The sequence below is a fragment of the Podarcis tiliguerta genome (genome assembly GCF_965153285.1).
Source record: "Podarcis tiliguerta genome assembly, chromosome: 7".
Classification (NCBI taxonomy): domain Eukaryota; kingdom Metazoa; phylum Chordata; class Lepidosauria; order Squamata; family Lacertidae; genus Podarcis; species Podarcis tiliguerta.
In genome coordinates, this window is record NC_139540.1 from 71,556,440 (window position 1) to 71,577,417 (window position 20,978).

At 41.1% G+C, this 20,978-nt stretch overlaps 1 protein-coding gene across 8 annotated transcripts in view; it reads left to right on the forward strand.

Moving 5' to 3' along the window:
• CDH12 (cadherin 12) overlaps window positions 1-20,978 on the forward strand; it is a 668,983-nt gene that overhangs the window by 577,031 nt on the left and 70,974 nt on the right. For all 8 annotated transcript variants that reach the window (XR_014513371.1, XM_083449414.1, XM_083449413.1 and 5 more), the window contains one exon: window positions 14,878-14,997. Coding sequence is in view for 7 of the 8 variants with exons in the window: in XM_083449414.1 (XP_083305540.1) it covers window positions 14,878-14,997 (120 nt within the window). In the remaining variant the exon portion in view is untranslated. The remainder of the gene's footprint in view (window positions 1-14,877; window positions 14,998-20,978) is intronic.

Here is a 20,978-nt window from a genome sequence, read left to right on the forward strand (position 1 = left end):
AGAAAAGGATGAGGCAAGGCAACCTTAAAAAGCAGGGTGTAAAATGACAAAGCGGGGGAGACCACATTAGCCTAAGCTATGGCATGCCAGCATGCAATACATTATGTATAATATTGCAGTGTGCCATTTTGCTGTTGTTATGTTTCCTGTTCTCCGTAATCATCTGTCTCTGTAGGACGCCATGTAAATTCCAAGCACAAGTGATCCTTGGTCTTTTTAAAGGAATATTTCATTGGAGGAAAGCACCAGGAGGTGTAATAACAATATCCTGATTACCCAGTGATCCCCTGGTTCTGGCTGCCTTATCTTTCAGCCGGGGGGGATTTGAGTTGCATCTGCTGCCTAACCTCTTCTTAATAGCATTTGTTAGTGCCTATTCCAAGCAGTTTCTAATTAGACACACCCAGATGGCCGCCACCAGGCAGCTGTGTGCCCAGCTGGGTGTGTACACGGAAGGAAAGGTACCTCCGGGCTGTTGGCTGATCTCCTTCCCCACAAGGCTCTCTTGTTTTGCTTTTGTTTAGAAACACAGAATAGAGGAAACTTGTCAACATTCGTCTTTAATATGGGGCATCCAGTTTTTCAAAACAGTCACTTTAAAATGTATAACTATTTCCTGCCATGAGCCAGGGGATCTGCCTTCACTCAAAAGGCTGCTCCACAAGTTACATTTCAGGGGAACATTGAAAATGTCAGAGGAGTACATCTGAAAATTGTAAAATACTCCATGGACATCATTACACTGTATTTCCTCTTCAAACTATGAAGGATTCCAATGTTTTCTTCTCTCACACGCCTTTTCTCATTGACCCAATGCAATACTTCAAGGAGCACGTCTCCCTTATGAACTAACCCAGACCCCACAATTATCATTTGAGACCCTTCTTTATGTGCCTCCCCCATGAGAGGTCCAGAGGGTGGAAACACAGAAATCCTCTTTTAAATGATAGGAAGCAGGACCAGAGCTCTGTCCATGCTTTGAATGGAGAAGGTCCCAATTTCAATCCCTGGTAGCTGCAGTTAAAAGCATCGTGAAGCATTGCCAGTCAGAGGAGACAATAATATGCTAGATGGAGCTGCTACAAGACGGCTTCCCATGTCAGTATTTCCTGTAGTCCATGCTACCTGCCTGTGGTGATCTAATCCCCACAGTCCAAATTACAATGTGGAGCAAAGATTGAGGATTTAGGGCTGTGTCTTTCCAAACATATAGCTTGGGCAATTAAATTTCTGGAAGTGAGGAAGAGAGATGAATTGCCGCAGCAAAACATAAGGGCATTTATTAAGCTTTCCTTGTTGTTGTGTTGAGTGAAGAGTCAGATTCTGGGTGACCCCTATCCCTGCTCACCCCCAATGGATGTTCAGTACTGGGCAACTGGGCAATCTTGGCCATCTATTCCTCAGGGACAGAGAGACCTTAACATGTTGCAGCAAGCACACAGTTTTCTGCTGCTTGCATTCATCTTTGGACCTGGGCCACGTTATTTAAGATTTGTGGCGCTGTGCTGTTTTTTGGTTCATTTTCACCCCCTAACTTATTAGGGACTTAGTTCATGTATCACCTTCCAGTTATGCTGTCATTTTAATGTTGACTATAATGACTCCACTAATTGAAAATAATGTTTATAAAGAGATGCTCTACCACTGTTGACATATTAACTAAAAAGATTATTTGCATTTTTATTAAAGGTTTTTTTTAGTAAATGAAAGTTTAATTCCACAGCCATTCTTCAAAATAATGTTTTGAGCCTTCAAAGCATGCTTGCTGAAAATAATGAAACTCATTCCTAACATGAACTAGATTTTTTTTATTTTTTAGAAGTTTAGAGTGAACTCATGCATCATTCACTTTCTGGCCCCATAGTTTGTTGCAGCAGCATATGCCAATAATTTTGGAAAGAGAGTTGTTACATTTAAAGTTCTGAAAACTGGGGAGGGATGTGATACAAAATGACACATTTCCATTACTCAGTGCATTAGCAAAGATTGATTTTTATTTTTATTTTAGTCTGCTACACTTTCACAATTTTCTTTAGAAAATATTCAGGCATAAAAAGGCAAGAATCCATTAATACAAATAATGTGAACTATGCATATTTAAAACTCAACACAATGAATCAGTGATTTATAATATACATGCGTAGTAAAGCACACAACCCAAGAGGCCACACTTCAAATATCTCTTTACAATGGATTTTGCCTCTCCTTCCTCCCCAATAACATTAGCACAGCCGCAGTCTTGGTGTTCACACATCACATTGAGAATTACATCATAAATGTACCAAGCTTTCACTGAGATACCAATACTCAGGGGAAGAGAATGCATTCATTGTGCTGCATGTTTGTCCAAGCCTGGTGGAAAATGGTGTTAAAGTTGAGCTGAGTTTGATATTGAGGTGTAGAATTGTGTTCTGACAAGGGGTGGGGATTTCAGGTCACAATTAAAGGCAAGCATACCTAATTTGCACTTTTTGAAACAATGCACAAACCAAAGCAAGCCATCCTTCGAAATATACACTTCTCCAAATTTTGCAGTGCAATTCTCCAGCCATGCAATGTGTACAAACATGCATCTACTAGGGTAAAGTGTGCATGAAAATGTGTATATTAGTGAAAATAGCATACAAAAATGCATTATATTAGGGAAAATTACTTCACATTGCAAATCAGGAAAAATAGCTTACAAAAAAAGGAATTTTATGAAAAATTCACTGATGAATTTTCATGTTGACTTAAAAAGAACTTACCGTATATTTTGCTCTATAAGACTCACTTTTTCCCTCCTAAAAAGTAAGGGGAAATGTGTGTGCGTCTTATGGAGTGAATGCAGGCTGCACAGCTATCCCAGAAGCCAGAACAGCAAGAGGGATCGCTGCTTTCACTGCACAGCGATCCCTCTTGCTGTTCTGGCTTCTGGGATTCAGAATATTTTTTTCCTTGTTTTCCTCCAAAAACTAGGTGCGTCTTGTGGTCTGGTGCGTCTTATAGAGCGAAAAATATGGTATGTGAAAATGTGGAGAACTGAACTTTGTACTGGGGAAAAAAAATGAGAAAGAGAGAGAAACTGAAACTGATCGATTTCCCACCCTAGTGCACACCTACTGCCATTCTGATACTTCACCAGATATATGTCAATGCAGCTACGTTACAGAGAGTGTTTTGTCTCTATCCTCCTTCAAAAAGAAAGGCCAGTGGTTGACTATTCCTGCCACCGCTACCCCAAATCTGCCCTTCTCAGTGTAAGTGGTGGGACTGCAGATATGAACGCTGGACATTTAAATCCGAAGCATAACAAATATAGTCCCACCAGATTACATAAAATCATTCTGGGTGGTTTGTTAGGAGACTCCTGTACCCCTCAAAAAGCTAGATCTCCTTCAGTGCAGGAACATTGTAAAATATTCATACACACAAACATTCATCTCAGTTTCTGAGCAAAGTTTACCCCAATCTGCCTGTGACCATACACTACAGCAAGGTGAAACAACTAAAAAGTCTTTTGCCCAAACTTCAAGGAAAAAGAAGAGATGAGTGGGTATGTTCAGAAACGCTCTGCACCACAGTGTCTCCAGATGTTGGGACATTGGGTCTCCAGATTTTGCTTGACTACAGTTCCCATCTTCTTCAGCAATCTTAGACCCAATGGTCAGGGACAATGGTTACAATTCCCAGCAACATTTGGGGACCCGAGGTCTCTGCTCTAAGCAATGCTGCTTGTCTGGCTTACCAGGGCTGGGAGCTTTCCATCTTCTTCTAGATGCTAATACAAGTGAACAGGAGGAACACCCTAATTCTGCATTAAAAGTGCAGATATGTGTCACCCCTAAAACTTGCCATGCTGAACTGTTCATTTGTCCCATGGGAATAGATGCAAAGAAGCATGGGAGCTTCAGGTTCAATGTGGGCTAAATTAGTGCAAATATAATAAAGCATAGTTTTGTTTTTAAAGAATCATAAAGTTTGGTTATGAAAGAAGTTCACTAAGTTTGAAAAAAGTTTTGTTTTGATGTTACTTAAACCTTTTTGTTCAAGCTGTACATTCTTTTCATAAGTTCATAAAGAAAAGATCTTCTTGTGCTTGTTTTAAATCTGATTCTGTATTTATTTGAGGTTTAAGTGGATTTGCTCTGGCATAGCAAAGTAGAGTTTTTTGCTAATACATTTGATAAGTTTTACACCTTTGGTGCAAACCATAAAAGAAAACCAAGAAGATTTATGTGATAATAATCTAAAACGTAGAACCATCAATATCTCCTTTTCCTTGACTCACACTTGAAAGGCAAGAAGGAGACTGAAATTATGCTGACAAGTCTTCTCTTCAAGTTAAAAGAAACAAAATTAATTCATTTTCAGTACCCTAAGATTAATACAAAATGCAAGTCAATGGATCTTGGTTGATGCTTCTCCCTGAATTTAACTAACTTGATTCCCAAACCTGAATCAGTATTCCACTGGTTATTTTGTCCTCTTATTTCACATGTAAAATGCACCCTCAAATGAACTGATATGCCCCTGCTTTTTACTTTATATATATATAAAAGCTAAAGGGATAAAGATGGAGAAGGAGTCATAGGAACCAACTCCTTGGGGCTTTGCCCTCCCCCCCATAAAATATTTGAGGGGGCTGCCTTCCCCCCCCAAAAAAAGTGATGGACATTGCCATTAAAATGGTGCATGTGTGATTGATTGTGCAGGGTGGGACTTAACTTGTCCCCTCCCCAATATTTTACACAAGGTGGCACCTCTAGAAGGAGTCAAATATTTTTTTTAAAAAACACACTCACACAGGTTAGTATTTGATTTGCTAACAAACAAACTGTTAACGAGGTGGGTCAGAACATGCAAAATGAGGTACTTCTTCACACAGCAAGTAGTTAAACTATGGATTTTTTTTACCACAAGACGTAGTGAGGGCCACAAACATGGACACTTTGAAAAAAACCAGGACATGGGGAATCCCTGGAAATTATTTAATATGGAATTTATAATTGGCGATAATGTATATGATTTGATTTGATTTGTTAATAATTGGAAGATTTTTATTGGAAAATGAATAAAATAGAATGTAATATATTACAACCAAGAACAAAAGCAATATACCTTTGAATGCCAGTTATTGGGCTCATGACTAAGAGAGTGCTATTGTGCTCATATTCTGCTTACAAACTTCCCATAGGCACCTGCTTGGCCATTGTGAACACACAATTCTAGACTAGGTGGGCCTTTAGTCTGATCGAGCAAAGCTCTCCTTATGTCCTTACGCTTTTCTGTGGGATTTATTTGCAATACATGTGAGCTGCTAAATATACTTTCAATATAAAAAGGTAAAGGTACCCCTGCCCGTACGGGCAAGTCTTGACAGACTCTAGGGTTGTGCGCCCATCTCACTCAAGAGGCCGGGGGCCAGCGCTGTCCGGAGACACTTCCGGGTCATGTGGCCAGCGTGACATCGTTGCTCTAGCGAGCCAGCGCAGCACACGGAAACGCCGTTTACCTTCCCGCTAGTAAGCGGTCCCTATTTATCTACTTGCACCCGGGAGTGCTTTCAAACTGCTAGGTTGGCAGGCGCTGGGACTGAGCAATGGGAGCGCACCCCGCCGCGGGGATTCGAACCACCGACCTTTCGATCGGCAAGCCCTAGGCGCTGAGGCTTTTACCCACAGCGCCACCCGCGTCCCTCAATATACTTTCAATATACTTTCAACTATTTAAGACAAAACAAAGAGCAAGGATATATTCAAGGATACCTCTTCATGTGGCCAGCTCTAGGGTAGGTTAGCAAAGTACTTTTCAATCATTTACCCCTAAAATGGTGGAATGCCCCTCCAGGATTAGTGAAGACTTACCTGGCTCCCAACAGTAACCATCCTTCTCTCCCCCCCCCCAATTCTCCACACCACGATCCAGAAATTGTGGATAGGTGAGGGTCCTGCATGCATTTTAATAGAAGCAATTCTTAGTTGCACAGGAAGTCAATTCATACATTTATTCTAGTAAGACAACATTTAGAACAGGCTTTGCCATAGAGACATTCCCTGGCATGCATGGGACCCCCTCTCCTTGCCAAAATCAGTCTGGGAAGAATAGTTTGTTCAGTGTTCTTGATTGCAGGATGTGTATGTCATGCCCACAACAGCGCCACCATTTTCTGCCCATGGGCAGAAAAACCGTTGTAGCTCCTGATCTAAAATATCTCAACAAACTGAATTATTCTATCCACAGGGAAAGTTTCTGGGCAATCCACAAGATGTTTGGGGTGATATATAATTTTTTTGGTTAAAGTTCCATTCCTTTTTCAGTACCATTTTGAGGCATGCCTCTTTTTCCTCTTGAAGAAAGTTTTTGCACTGTTAGCAAGGATGACACTGGAATCTTAAAAGTGCCTTCTCCAAGTCGCAGCCTGCAAACTATCAATGAATAAGCTTGACATAATCATTTCTTGAAGAGCTCAAGGAGGTGGCAAAGTATGCCTGAGAGAGGGACCTAGTGGAACTTTAAAAATATTGTTGAAGAGCCAAACTGTAGTGATGAACACTAATAAAAATAAGTCAACATAGGGCCCACAAGTGTACAAAATGTGTTGATGCAGAGTGAGAGGAAGAATTAAGGACCTTTTGTAATCTAGTTACAAAAGGTCTGCAAGGAAAATAGTGCCACCTGGTGACAGAAAGTCATGACTGAAGAAATAAACTGCCAGACATTGTATTGATTTGGTGTGGAGCGTCTGAAGGTAGGAAACCCTGTGTTTCTTATGAGGAGGAGTATAATTTCCGTGTAGTAAAGGGATACTAATAACCAATGCTATAATTCTCACAGTTTGAAGGAGGTTGTGATATTATGGCTACACTCTGAGAACCAGGGTAGAAAATAAAGTTTTTAGTGGGGTATGTCTCTCATAGCTCAATACATTTTCACTCCCTATTTCCCTGACAATTTGTCTTATTCTTAATGAGGTTGGGAAAGGGAAAGGGGTAGTTGTGAACAAGTTATAAGGAACAACGAGGCTACTTGCTAAGGTTTCTCTGATTGGCACAAACATATGTTGAAGATGAATAATTGAAAGGCGGGTAATATGAATTTAATTATATGTTCATTTGTACTAATATGTGGTATAAAATATCTGTGACCAAAGGAGGCTTTTAATAGTTGTGTGAAGGAGAATATTTTGGTCGGTTCTTTTCTGTTCTTGGGAGCTGTCCTAGCCAGGCATGGCATAGGTTTATAGCTGCCCATGATCGTTCAGCACCATGGACAGCTCATGGGGGCTGGAGTGAAGATCAAGCATAAACCCAGACTTGCTGAGAAGGAAGGAGCTTGGGCTGTTGCTCCAACACTAGTTGAGGTAGTATTTGTATGTTGGGATTCATAGCCATGTTTAATAGAACAGATGGCCAATGGTCAGAGATAATGGGAGTTGGGGTCCAAAACATATGGAGTACACCAGGTTAGAGAAGAGTGTAAGGCACATTAACCTTTCGGAGCTGGCAATAACTGTATATCTATAGCACATAAAATGTTTCATACAAAGGGGGAAACAGTATATTCATTCATTCAAAATACTTTATAAAGCACCTATATTTTCTCTAAGTGTCTTTCTTTCTTTAAAATGAATTTTCTGGCTACTTGGCATTGATTGGGCTTCTGGTGCAAAATTTCAAATATAAGGGTGTTTTTTTTAAAAAAAAAAAAATCATCATCATCATTTTCTCAATGAAATACCGGTACACTGCTGATTGTAAGAGATAATATAAAGTCTTAATTCTCAAAGGCCTTTTTGTTACCAGAGTAGATTAGCAACCACAGAGCTAGATCTTAAAAGTCCCTTCTCCAAATTGTAGTAAAAAGCTAGTAAAAAAAACCATACAATGTGAAAAGATAATCAAAAAACAGAGAGGTTCAAGACTTCAGTGAGAAATGTCACTGGCTCTTGAAGCTATTTGGGGCTTTTAGTTTTGGGGCTCTGAAATTCCTCTGTTGTTTTCATGGGGAGAAGCTTCCTTGTTCCTGTCAGATTTCTCCTTGTTTGCAATTCAGTTAGAGTCCGCAGAATTCCTCAGGTATTTAGCACCTGCAATTTCTTAGGTATTTAGCACCCAGCCACTCCAGATTTGCTTCAAACTACCTCTTTAGGCTCAATTTCTGTAGCAACTTTTATTAGAAAGTGTTTTGTGTATCAGATAGCACAGCACTCTCACACCGGCCACTAGTCAATTATAGCAATTAGAGGTGTCACTTTTCTTGCTTTGTGCGGCTTGTTCAGAAACAAATCCCATTTACTTTACACCTCTGTTTCCTTCTGACCTACTCCGAGCTGCTGCTGAGACTTGCAATTCTTTTTTGCCGTGCACAGTGCTAATCTATGAGAAGTGCAGCATGTCGGAAGCTTTGCATATTAGAGTTGCCATTGTGGTTTTATGGCAAGCTTCTCCTTGAGCTCTCGTGTCATGTCCAATTTCTGGGAGGTTATTTGTCATGCTATGCATAGGTCTCTTTATCACACACCTGGCTTTCTGAAGGCAACACAGCCACCCAGGAGCACGCATCGGTCGGTATGCAAATCGGCTTTGAAAATGTTTCACATGGCTGTCCTCTTGTTCTGCCTGGTCTTTGGATGATGCTACTGATTTTGAAAGGCAAGGGCTGATGGCCATGAGTGCTGCATGTTCTGAGTGACATTACGGTTGTCGAGCTGCATTAATGTTCAAATGCTGGGCATCCATCTATTTCTGTTCCCACCCTTCAAACTAAGTGTGACAGCCCTTCCACCCCTCTGTGGCATTCTGCTGAGGAGCTTTTTCAGATATTTTGAAGCTGATGCTGCATTTTGGAGATGGAGGGAGGAGAATCGAGAAGAGACTCATCAAAGCTTTTTTTGACCAAAGGCCAAATGATGGTGCTGTTTACGTGGCATGTGTTAAAATCAGAGGCCTACTTTGGAGGGACTTGGACAGAGCTTCTCTTTTTTTTACTGTTCCATCTCAAGTGGCAGTAAACTAAAGGTAAAGGACCCCTGACAGTTACGTCCAGTCACGAACAACTCTGGGGTGGTGGCGCTCATCTCGCTTTACTGGCCAAGGGAGCTGACGTTTGTCCGCAGACAGTTTTTCCGGCTCATGTGGCCAGCATGACTAAGCCACTTCTGGCGAAACCAGAGCAGCACATGGAAATGCCATTTACCTTCCCGCTGGAGCAATTCCTGTTTATCTACTTGCACTTTGAAGTGCTTTCGAACTGCTAGGTTGGCAGGAGCTGGGACTGAACAAGGGAGCTCACCATGTCATGGGGATTCGAACCGCCGACCTTCCGATCGGCAAGCCCTAGGCTCAGTGGTTTAGACCACAGCGCCACCCGCGTCCCACGGCAGTAAACTAGGAAGCCCAAAATTACTGCCCAACCAATCTCCAACAGGCAACTGACACATGTCACTGATCAAACTGCATCCTCTACCTGCCCCACCTCATGTCATATATGATGTCAAGTGTGGGGCAGGTGGGTATGGTTTGGGGGGAAATGGCCCTGTAAACCAAGTGGGAAGCCTAGTGGACGAAATTTGACCCATGGGCCAGAAGTTCCCACACCCGTGGGATAGTACAATGGAGGCACCTAAGAATAGACAGGGACCTTCAGCACTTCTCACACTAATGGTCAATCGACGATTCCTTCACATCAGTAAGAGTCCAACTAGAAGATGTATTTGTGTTTTGTTTTTTTCTTGAAGCCTTTCCATTCCTGCCCCCGCTTCAGTCACGCAAACTGACAGCATGGAAATGGAAATGCAAGATTAGCAAACTCAGTTGGAAAACTTCCATTGTTATCCAAACGCTTGTGCACTTACATACTTGCTATAATAAAGTTGTGTGCTTCTTCCCACTACAATATTTTTTGGGGCAGTTGTTCTGTCCCTGCAAGTCTTTTTAACATGCATTTTGGGTACAGCCTATTAGCTGCTATTTTGAACGAATCCATTTCCTTTAGTCATGCAAACACGATAAATGTTAGGTGAGCCAGAGGACTGTCTAAACTTCCAGATAGCCTTGTAAATACATAATCATAATCTGCATTTTTTACTAAATTTATAAATATTGTAAAAACCTTTGCAATTAAGAAAAACCATGCGCATTGACTGCAAAGTGTGGCAGCAGGTTCCTATATGGGGGCATTTTTAGGTTCACTTGTGATTTTTCATCTTTTTCAAAAAGTTAAGAGCATGGCAGAACTGTATAAAAAGGTTACTTTTTAAGAAAAAAATCTTAGGAGGGAAATTTTTTGGTTCCCTCCCCAAACTCTACTATCCATGAAAAAGAAGAAAGAAATCTTAATGATTTGTGATGGATTGGGGCTATTACAGAGTAGTATCTCTGGCATGAAAGTAATGAGATGACTGCTAGAAAGCAATTCTCTCTTGATTTACCCTTCTCACTATCTAGGACAGGGATGTAGCATGCAATTTTATTTTATTTTTACCTGTGGAACCTTGCCTCGTATCCTCCAAACAGTATGATGCATGGTATGTGTGTATGTGAGATGCATATGAGATTTACCTTTGAGTAGGTGTAGTTAGGACTGTGCTATTAGAGGATTTTGATATCTGATTCATGGTACCAATCAGTGTTATGCCAGATTAGAAGCAGGTTCTCTTTGTCATTTAAATTTGTTCAAAGTGTTCCTATGCCACATCGTGATGAAATGTCTCTTAAACCAAGGCTGGATGAGTGATATATATCAAATAATGTTGCTCTCATAATATTAGGAAAGGAACTGATGCTAGAGATTAAAAAAGGGGAAATTGTCCCTTTTTGGATTTAGATGCTGAGTATTAGAAAGCATAGGGAGAAACTGTCATAAGCCATTAGTCCATCCAACTCCGTATGTCCGTTGACTGGCAGAGGCTAAGGCCTTTAACCAGATTCTTCCCCAGCCCTACATCAAGATGTCAGGGATTGGGACCTTTTGCATACATGGAGCTCTGCTGGTGAGCTGCAGTTCTTCACCTAATTTTGAATTTTCTGAATTTTGTCTGTGCATAGCAGAGGAAGATCAGTTGTTGGATGCAACTTCTGTTGTTTAGCTGTTCTTCTTGAATAATTCCTTGATAAACTTCTGCCGAACCAAGGTTTCCCAGAAAATAGCTTGAAATGGTTTGAAAAGTTGGTATATGGTATATGTCATTGGTGAATAGCATAGATGGTTTGTCATAATTGATAGTTGGCATGCATTCATTTTTAACATTAGTTAGCATTTGACAATGATAATGTGCGGAGAGAGAATTCTAGCAAGAACATGAGATGGTTATTGGTATTTAACATTTAACAGTTATGAGATTTCATGTTTGAAAATCGAAACAATTGAGAAACGTAACATAACTTAAAGCATTTTTACTTTGCAATCAGGAAACATGTTTACTTTTTACTTTAAAAAGCCCTCATTCATAACTTTGAATTGAGATTTTCAAAAATACATCTAATTTTTCATGCTTGCAAATATCATTTCTGGTACTAGATGGGCCTGCACAAAATACGAATACATTTTCTTCCCATTTTGTATATATCCCTCTCTAACATGTGGAGGACATGTATAAATAAAATCCTGACTTGCTATTATTCATAACACAGATTGGCTGGACTGTTTATATGAAAAATGTTACTTCAGACAGTTGGAAAAGAGAAGATATATACATTTTCAGGAATGTACAGCAGGAGATGGGAATGCTCTTTCTAACAGCTGAGATATTGATGGAGCCAGCAAGCTTATTCTGTTATCAGGAGCAGCCCAGACACAAATGTAGCAAGTTAGAAAAAAGCTCTTCTCTAGGTCAAATATTTCTTTCTCATATTACTTATGGAGGAATCAACTTCAGGAGTTTATCTTTACAGCACATAATTGGTAATTTCCCCCTCCCCTAAAAGACAGGCAATGTCAGCATCTCTCTTTACAGATGCTCCATATACTTTCACGGTCATAAGGCTTTGCCAATGACAGGTCAGGAAAATGCAGTCTGCATCTAAGGCCTTCCTGATCTGAATTGCAATATACTGAATCCTTAAATCTCCTTTGCAGTTCTTTCAAGGGAGAGGGAAAAACAGCACAGAAGTTGAGGGCAAGGCAGCAAGGTGGATGGATGTTGATTGATTTTGCTGGAATACAGAAATAAGGACAGGCTGTTCTTTTTTGGGTGACAGCCTGCTATATTTGGCAATATTACCATTGCAAGTGTTACATTTTTAGAGCAGCCATATGAATAATAAGAACACCACCCTGCAGTTTTAAGAGGAAAGCTAGCACAGAATGGCCAGATTTTATACTCTGGCACAGCTAGTGAATATCAGAAATGTACATGTGCATTACAGAACACGAATGCCACTTGTTGCATTCCACCTGAAGTTCCTTAAATATGTATAGAATGGGATATCCCCCCACCTTTTAACTCTATGATGTTCTGAATAGACCACTCTGAGTCAGTTCCTTTCTGTCACCCCAACCTTGGCTTGGCCAATGCAATTGGGAAAATGTATTCACTTGTCAATAGATGTCTCCTCCAGAGTATCTACACATACCCAGTTGAAAGGTTGGAGGTGTATATTGTAGGAAGTTGTAGCATGGCAAGATTAGTTCTGGGCACCACAGTTCAAGAAGGACACTGACAAACTGGAACGTGTCCAGAGGAGGGCAACCAAAATGGTCAAAGGCCTGGAAACGATGCCTTATGAGGAACGGCTAAGAGAGCTGGGCATGTTTAGCCTGGAGAAGAGGAGGTTAAGGGGTGATATGATAGCCATGTTCAAATATATGAAGGGATGTCACATGGAGGAGGGAGAAAGGTTGTTTTCTGCTGCTCCAGAGAAGTAGACACGGAGCAATGGATCCAAACTACAAGAAAGAAGATTCCACCTAAACATTAGGAAGAACTTCCTGACCATAAGAGCTGTTCGACAGTGGAATTTGCTGCCAAGGAGTGTGGTGGAGTCTCCTTCTTTGGAGGTCTTTAAGCAGAGGCTTGACAACCATATGTCAGGAGTGCTCTGATGGTGGTTCCTGCTTGGCAGGGGGTTGGACTCGATGGCCCTTGTGGTCTCTTCCAACTCTATGATTCTATGATTCTATAGTGAGCGTTAGAGGAAGGTGGTCTTGGTCAATCTCAGGAGCAGCCCTTAACTGCCTCTACCTACACAACACCAAGCCCTTAAGCCAGTGGAACAATTTGTGGCCCTAGGGCAGGCATAGGCAAACTCTGGCCCTCCAGATGTTTGGGGCTACAATTCCCATCATCCCTAGCTAACAGGACCAGTGGTCAGGGATAATGGGAATTGTAGTCCCAAAGCAGCTGGAGGGCCAAGTTTGGGATGCCTGGAATAGGAGAACACAATTGCCCTACAATAGGCAAACAATTCCAAACATACCCAGCAGTTGCAGCAAATAAAATGACATGGTGTGCACTACTCCATGGTATCAGTGTCCATCTACACACATTCAGATGTACAGTGGTACCTTGGGTTACAGACGCTTCAGGTTACAGAAACTTCAGGTTACAGACTCTGCTAACCCAGAAATAGTACCTCGAGTTAAGAACTTTGCTTCAGGATGAGAACACAAATCGTGCCGCCGCCGAGCGGCAGCAGCAGGAGACCCCATTAGCTAAAGTGGTGTCTCAGGTTAAGAACAGTTTCATGTTAAGAACGGACCTCTGGAACGAATTAAGTTCTTAACCCGAAGTACCACTGTATAGGCACTAGAGACCACAAAGCCCACCCTCCTCCAACTCAGAGATTTAACTTCTAGAGACCTTGGAGGAGGAGCTGGAACTTGAACAGTGATGGGTCCATCAACTCATGCTAACAAAATGTTAACCAAGCACCCCTAAATGGCGACAATAGGATGAAACAGTGACCGACAGTGATTTTGCAGAAACCGAAAAATGCCCCCAAATAAAGAATGTCCTTGCTCAACAGGACGTGATGCATCTGTCACATCTGGAGGGCAGGAAGTTTGCCTATGCCTGCCCTAGTCTTCCTTGGCCTTCTTTCATTCAAGTGGTAAGATGGGAAATGCCATGGAGGGGAGGGGTTTGCAGAGAGACAAAAGAGGTGCCCCACTCAACCTTTCATTCCTGCCCTGCCCACTGCCAGCATGTAAGTTCTGACATTTAACCCTAAGAGAACACAGTCGTTGGCTCAAATAGTTTGCACTCCCAGCACCTATCAGTTAGCAAGACATTCTGCAGCTTTTACAAAGGAAATGAGGGAAACACAAACAGAGCATAAGATATTGATGTCTGCTGCTCATGTGGTCTACCTGCTGCCTCCATGATCACAGGAGATGTGCCTCGCTGGGAAAGTGCTGTTTGCATGTCGGTCCTGCTTGAAGGCTTTCCACACCATCTGGTCAGACAATGTGAGAAAGGGATGCTGCACTAAATGGGTCTTCAGTCTGATCCAACAGGGTTCTTCTTGTGCTCATTGATCTGCTTTGACCCATTTGTATTGAAGCTTGTTTTAAGCATACCTTGAGTGTACACCTTGAATATTACTTCATCCAGAAAACTAGATCCAGAAACTATATTACCACATTGGCCTGAATATAAGCTGCACCTTTTTTTCTAAATTCCGACCGTGAAAAGTTAAAGTGCTGCTTAAATTCACCACCTTACAAAAATTGGCTTTTATGATATTGCTGCTGAAACAGACATACGGTAAAACAGAACGGGTGTGAGTGCCTGCAGAGTTTTAAGGGATCTGCTTATATTTGGGTATTGTCTTTTTTTTTCTCTCCCCCCCCCTTGAATTTTAAAGGTGCGGCTTATATTTGTGTGTGGCTTATATTTGGAGCAATACGGTACTAAATGAAACCATTTTCTCTCTCCCTCTTTTCACCTTTTCTTAGGGGCATATGTGCTACAGGTCAAAGCAACCGATGCTGATGACCCAACCTATGGAAACAGTGCCAGAGTGGTTTACAGCATCCTTCAGGGACAGCCATATTTCTCCATTGATCCCAAGACAGGTAATGAACATATTTGCCAGGGAGAATCATATTGCTTCCCACTTTCAAATATCAAACTGATTAGATGCCCACCTGGACAGTCTTTATCCGATGACAGTGGAAGAAAAGGTGACAGTATTATTGTTTGTGGAAAAGCATCAGCTGTTTCCTGTTAGCACAAGGTAAGTAGCATTGCCTTTTCAGAATTCAACAAATATAAGGATTGCTCTGCTGAATAAAAATAAAGGTCTATCAAAGAAATGAACAGGCAGTGTTCCATATGGGAAATTTTGTAAAACAGCTTCCAGGTGATTATGGTAAGGGATGGGTGTATCAGCCACTTCACAGTCCATGCCAATTTCTCATGTGTTAATTCATAAGGCTGTTCTCTGTTTGTTTGTTTTTTGGCATTATCCTGAGCCAATAACACAAAAAGGAAAACACACATATAAATGCATATTCAAAAATACATTTCTGGATGTATTTTCTTACAGAAATATGCATGTCTAAAGATTTTTATTTTTTATGTCTTTGGTTACTTTTCTGTGCCAAGAACTGCATTGAAAAATTCAGCACATGAGATTTGGAGAACTGCATTCTGAGCCATTCATTAATCCAAGCATTGCGGACTGGGTCCCTTTCCATTAGAATTTACAAATAAACAATTATTCCAATGTTGCCCACAAAGGTTCAGAAAATGGATGCAGTTACCATGTTTGAAATTGCCACATCTGTGCCACCTCACAAAAATAACTTCACAGGTAGAATGGAGCCCATACAATTCTGATTTCAAGCCACTCCTAAGTTATTGTACCAATTCAGCCTATCGTTTACAACACTTAACATACTGCAGAAGGTTGCTTTAGACCAGAAAACAGCTGACAGCTATTTGTTATAGATGTCAGTGACTCCGGTTGCAATCCTAAGCAACTTCATTGCAAGTTAGGTGGGAGAACTCCTGTGTGCTGCTTCTCCCCTGTGAATGCCTTTCCCACACCCCAAATATAGTGATTGCTACATAATAAACACAATTCCCATGCACCCCTGATTGAAACATAAGAGCTGTTTTCAGAATTGGTGCACATCTTGCTGAATTTTATCATTTCCAGCAGATGGGGGCTGGAATCACAAGTTTAAATGTTTCCCTGTATAAAAGGGCCGTTGTCATAGAAAACTAGAATGTCAGGGAAGAGGGTAAGCACACTGACATGCTAGGTTTCTGTGTACAAATCCCCACCACCACCCCTTCTGATGGTACATTTAAGCATCAGCAATTTGAATCTGACTTAGAATTCTGCTGTGGCTTATATATTATTATTTTTAAAATAATATTTATTAGAAGTTTTATAGTTACAGAAAGAAAGTATGAGAGAGAAAAAAACAATAAATTTTTTTTAACAAACAATACATCAAAAATAGAAAGAAAAACAGTACATCAAAACAACATGAAAAAACAAAAAAATTTAAAAACACTTCCAAATTCCATACCTTTATCTTTCATTTACTTGTTTCCTCGACTTCCTCACACCTCCTTTTTTGTATTCTAGTTCAAATTAGCTAATTCAGCAAATCCTTTCCCTCTTTCTCAATTTTTGTTCTATAATTTATCTTAACACAATCTTAACTTTAAATTTTCCACTTTAGCCCATTAACAATCAGTTTTTGCTTAATTCTTTATAACATTTCTGCTAAAACCATATAACTTCATTCCATCTGCTGTGGCTTATATAGCAGACCAACTCCCAATGCTACATTGAGTCAACATATTAAACAAAGGTTTACTGTGATGCAAATGAACAATGGCAAGCCTCAGGCTTCTGTGCCACCACTCCACCCCTCACCTTCAGCATGGCCAGGAGGAGGCATTTGGAAGCTTTAATTTCTGATTTGATTAACCACAGTTGGTCGTGTTATGGCAATGCAATACACTGTGGTTACTTTAAGCATGGGTTGTTTGAAACAAGCCACTTTAGACTGTGGGTTACAGACCCTCCAAGTGTCCCTATTTTCCAGGGACAGTCCCAGATTTACAGAAGCCATTCCAGTTTCTGATTTGATCCCAGAATGTCCTGATTTTCCTTAGGACATCCCTGTTTTCATTGGAGGAATTTTGGGGGGTCTGGAGTTATCCGACCCTTGAGCCATCTGAAGGCAGCCCTGTATAGGGAAACTCTTTAATGTTTCATTATGTTTTCAAATATGTTGGAAGCTGGCCAGAGTAGCTGTGACAACCCAGTCAGATAGATGGAGTATAAATATTATTATTCTTATAGAATAGGATGTCCCTATTTCCTCGGACAAATATCGGAGGGTATGTGGTTATGAAGTTGACTTCTTTCAACAAACCATAGTTAAGATTAAGCACAGTGTAGGGTTTGAATAGAATGCTAAACTTGGTCAATCAAAAGCACAAGCAAGGCTTCTGAGTTCATTTTCGTGGCAGGACTGGAATGGGAAATGGAAAGGAGAATGCATGAACTTCAGGCTCATTCCTAACATGATAAAGTGTAGTTTACTGCGCTATCCAAACATAGACAAATGGTTTAATATAATATGAAATCTCAATGCATGGTGATATCTCTCCCCCCCCCCCCCCGGTTAATCTGGTTTAATCTTACCCTGAGTCAAATTTCCAGTAGGCTATATTCTGCACATGAGTTTTAGCTAGGATCTTCTGAGCATGTGTGCAGTACTGCTTGGATGCTACAGGAAATGTTTATTAATCTGGAATAAACCAGACTTTTAATGAACATTGGTGTTCAGTGGGAAACCTGCCTTTCCCCAGCTGCTTGCTTTTGGCATTTGTCTGGCCTGGAGGATGGGAGGGAAGCAATAATGTCAGGCTGTTGTTCAGAGTCCACTAGATGTGCTGGTAGAGGGACCCAGAAATGCTCCTGGGACAGGATGACAGTTAATTGCATATCTTGCCCTGTGTTCCGAAATGTCACTCCTGCTTCTGTATTTAATAATTCAATGACTTAACCAAAATGCTCTGCACTAAATTCTGCCAATTGTGTGCCTTGAATGCAACGTAAGAAAGAGCTTGCCTGCCTACCCCCTTTCTGCAAATGGAATTTCTTTTCCCTGCAAACCTCTCCTTGAATGTCAGATGGAGTGTTAAAGACCCTGGCTTCCTGGCTAATCAATGACTGGAGGTGGAAACAGCATAACGCTGTCAGTGCAGGCGCTGTAGAGGTCGTGTCCTCTGTCAAATATACCCTGTTTTAACAAAAGATGATATCGCAAGTGTGAATCAGAGAGTTTACTTTTTAAATTAGGATGAGGATGTGTGTGTTTTCCCCCCTTCCTCGGGCTCTAGGGGATAAAAATCGCTTCCTTTAATGTTCTTCTTTTAATTAGATCTCGCTGACAATACAGAGGTGTTAAAATCCAGGCTATACGTGTGTTATATAAAGTTTCTGGGTGAGATGAATGATGACAACAAAGATTTCCCCAGGATCCCCTGCTCCGCTTCTTTCTGCTTTTGTTCTCAGTGCCACCTTCATTAATTATTTTCACTCTGAAGCTGGGGATTTTCACACTGGGGGGAAAAATGCCATGGTCATTGGATATGAGTGGTCTCAAAGCATGGGAGCTTGTTCAATCCACTTCTCCTTAAACCACAATACCCTATCGGAAAGCCATTATCCTTCTGGGGGTCTAGGCAGCTTTAGCAGTGATTTGTCTTTCTCCACTGCTCCCCATTGGGACTGATCGCTTTCCTTTCCAGTTCTTTGTATAAGCTTCTCCTCTCCCTCAAGCTCACAGACAGAGGTAAATGAACTGGTTGAGCCCAGAGCTGCTGAGGAACTTGAGAAGGTTCCTGATATGGAAGCAGAGGGGGGCAAGTTTGGCCATACCTGGGCTACATGGTAAGATTTTTTCCTTGCAAATGGATTAGAACTAAATATTTTGCTTACCCTGTCCAACTATTTGGCCTCCATTTTTGTACAAAATACCATCATCCCTAGTTCTCCATTCCCTGCCTATGAGTCTGTGTTTTTTTTATGTCACAGATCAGATTTTTACTGCAGCCAAGAAAATGCAAGTTCTATAGACAGAGCCGTGGTATAGATCCCTTATGTCATTTGGCAAGGTGCAGGCAAATAATGAAATATTTTCTCTTTTTCTTGGGGGTAAGCTGCACATAATTATTTGCTCTGGTTAAGTGCTTATGGCACAGCTCATGAACACCTGCTTTTGAAGAGACTGTTTCTCATTTTAACTAAGACTTTTAATTTGTAAAAAAAATGAGAGAAGGAAGAGAATATTGCTCATGAGCTCTTTCAGACATGACTATTATTATCATTGATTTAAAACAAAAACAAAACAAAAAACTGAAGATCGAGTTCTATTACATAATAAAAATTGGAACAAGCCTTTGGACATCAACCCAGGGGGGGAAATCATTGCTTGATTAAGTACATCTGTAGTGAGATGACAGACAATTGCTCATTAGGAAGACTTTGGCTAGATTTAAAACTACTTGATGATATTTTTGATACAGTGCATGAATAAATATAATCACGGTTCTATACTAGATCACTAGATCAGGCAAGTTCAGAGCATTTCCCTTTGTTTCTTCCTATGTTTGAGAAGGCTGATTATTTATTAAATTTTGGGCCGTAGCCCCCATACTATGATCCCAAAGAGCTTCTCCCTCACTCTGTGCCACCCAGCAAAGCATGCACCCTTGCCAGTACCAGCCCCCAACAAGACACTGACTCGGCAGCTTCTGCAACTCTCCACAGAAAGCAATTCTGCTCAGATCCAAAGCATCACGAAAGATGCAACTTCACACCTGGCAGGTGCCTCTTCCAGTGCAAATGAAATGGATTCAGAAACTTCTGGGGCGTCCTGTCATTTGAGGCTGTTGACAGGGGATTTGTCAAGCTGGAATGATGAAGGCAGGAGTCTCTTGTCCATTATTGGGGTTATGGCATATAATAAAGTCTGGATGGGGGCTCATCAGTCTTAGCTGCCTATGCTGAAACAGAGGCTACTGCTGGTGCCCATTGGATTTATACAGGTATTTGCTCCTTAACAGAGACACCCTCTGTTCTGAAAACTAATTTTTATTATTATTTATTGAATTTATATACCACCCAATACCGGGAGGTCTCAAGGCGGTTCACATAAAAGATCAACATTAAAAAACACAATAAATATAATCAAAATAAAAACAACTGCCCAATAACAGGTCCCCCCAAAAGAGCCACATTTTAAAAGGACATAGGCTCAATCAAAGGCCTGGTTAATAAGGAACATTTTTGTCTGGCACCTAATAATGAAGATCTGATGTTCGTTTGATTGGTTGATTTTGCTTTTGTTTAGTGCAGTGTTTCCCAAACTTGGGCCTCCTGCTGCATTTGGACTACAATTCCCATCACCCTGACCACTGGTCCTGCTAGCTAGGGATGATGGGAGTTGTAGTCCAAAAACAGCTGGAGACCCCCAAGTTTGGGAAACACTGGTTTGGTGTATGTATTGAATTAATTCACCAGGCATTATCTTTCCAGGCTAACTTAGTTGTAGGCTGAGTTCAATTTTTGGTGGAAAGAGGCAAAGAGATTTTGTTGGGCAGACAAATGGGGTAGGGGAGGAAACTGCTTTCTCCTCTTTCAGCAAGACATGCTGCTACCATGCATCAGCTGATGTGTGGTGGAGAGTGTGCTATGCTGCAGCGAAAGGAACATTCAGGAGCCCACTTTCAGCTTCCACTTGTTCCTTTGAACCCCTCTTACTTGCCCCATACTTGATGTCATGTATGGGGAGTGCTGAGGAGCCATGTTTTGCACACGTTCCCTACCTTTTCTATATACCCTCTCTCAAAATTGGAGAAATTGAGAGAGATATAGCCGTACCAGCAGCATATTTCTTCTTTCTCGTATCAAAAAATGCAAGAAGGGCTTTTACACTTGCCAGAAGCTCGGCTCTGCCCTCGCTGGTCCTGGAAGGATCCTTTAAAAAAGTCCCATATGCTCAGAAACTTTGTGCCTGTT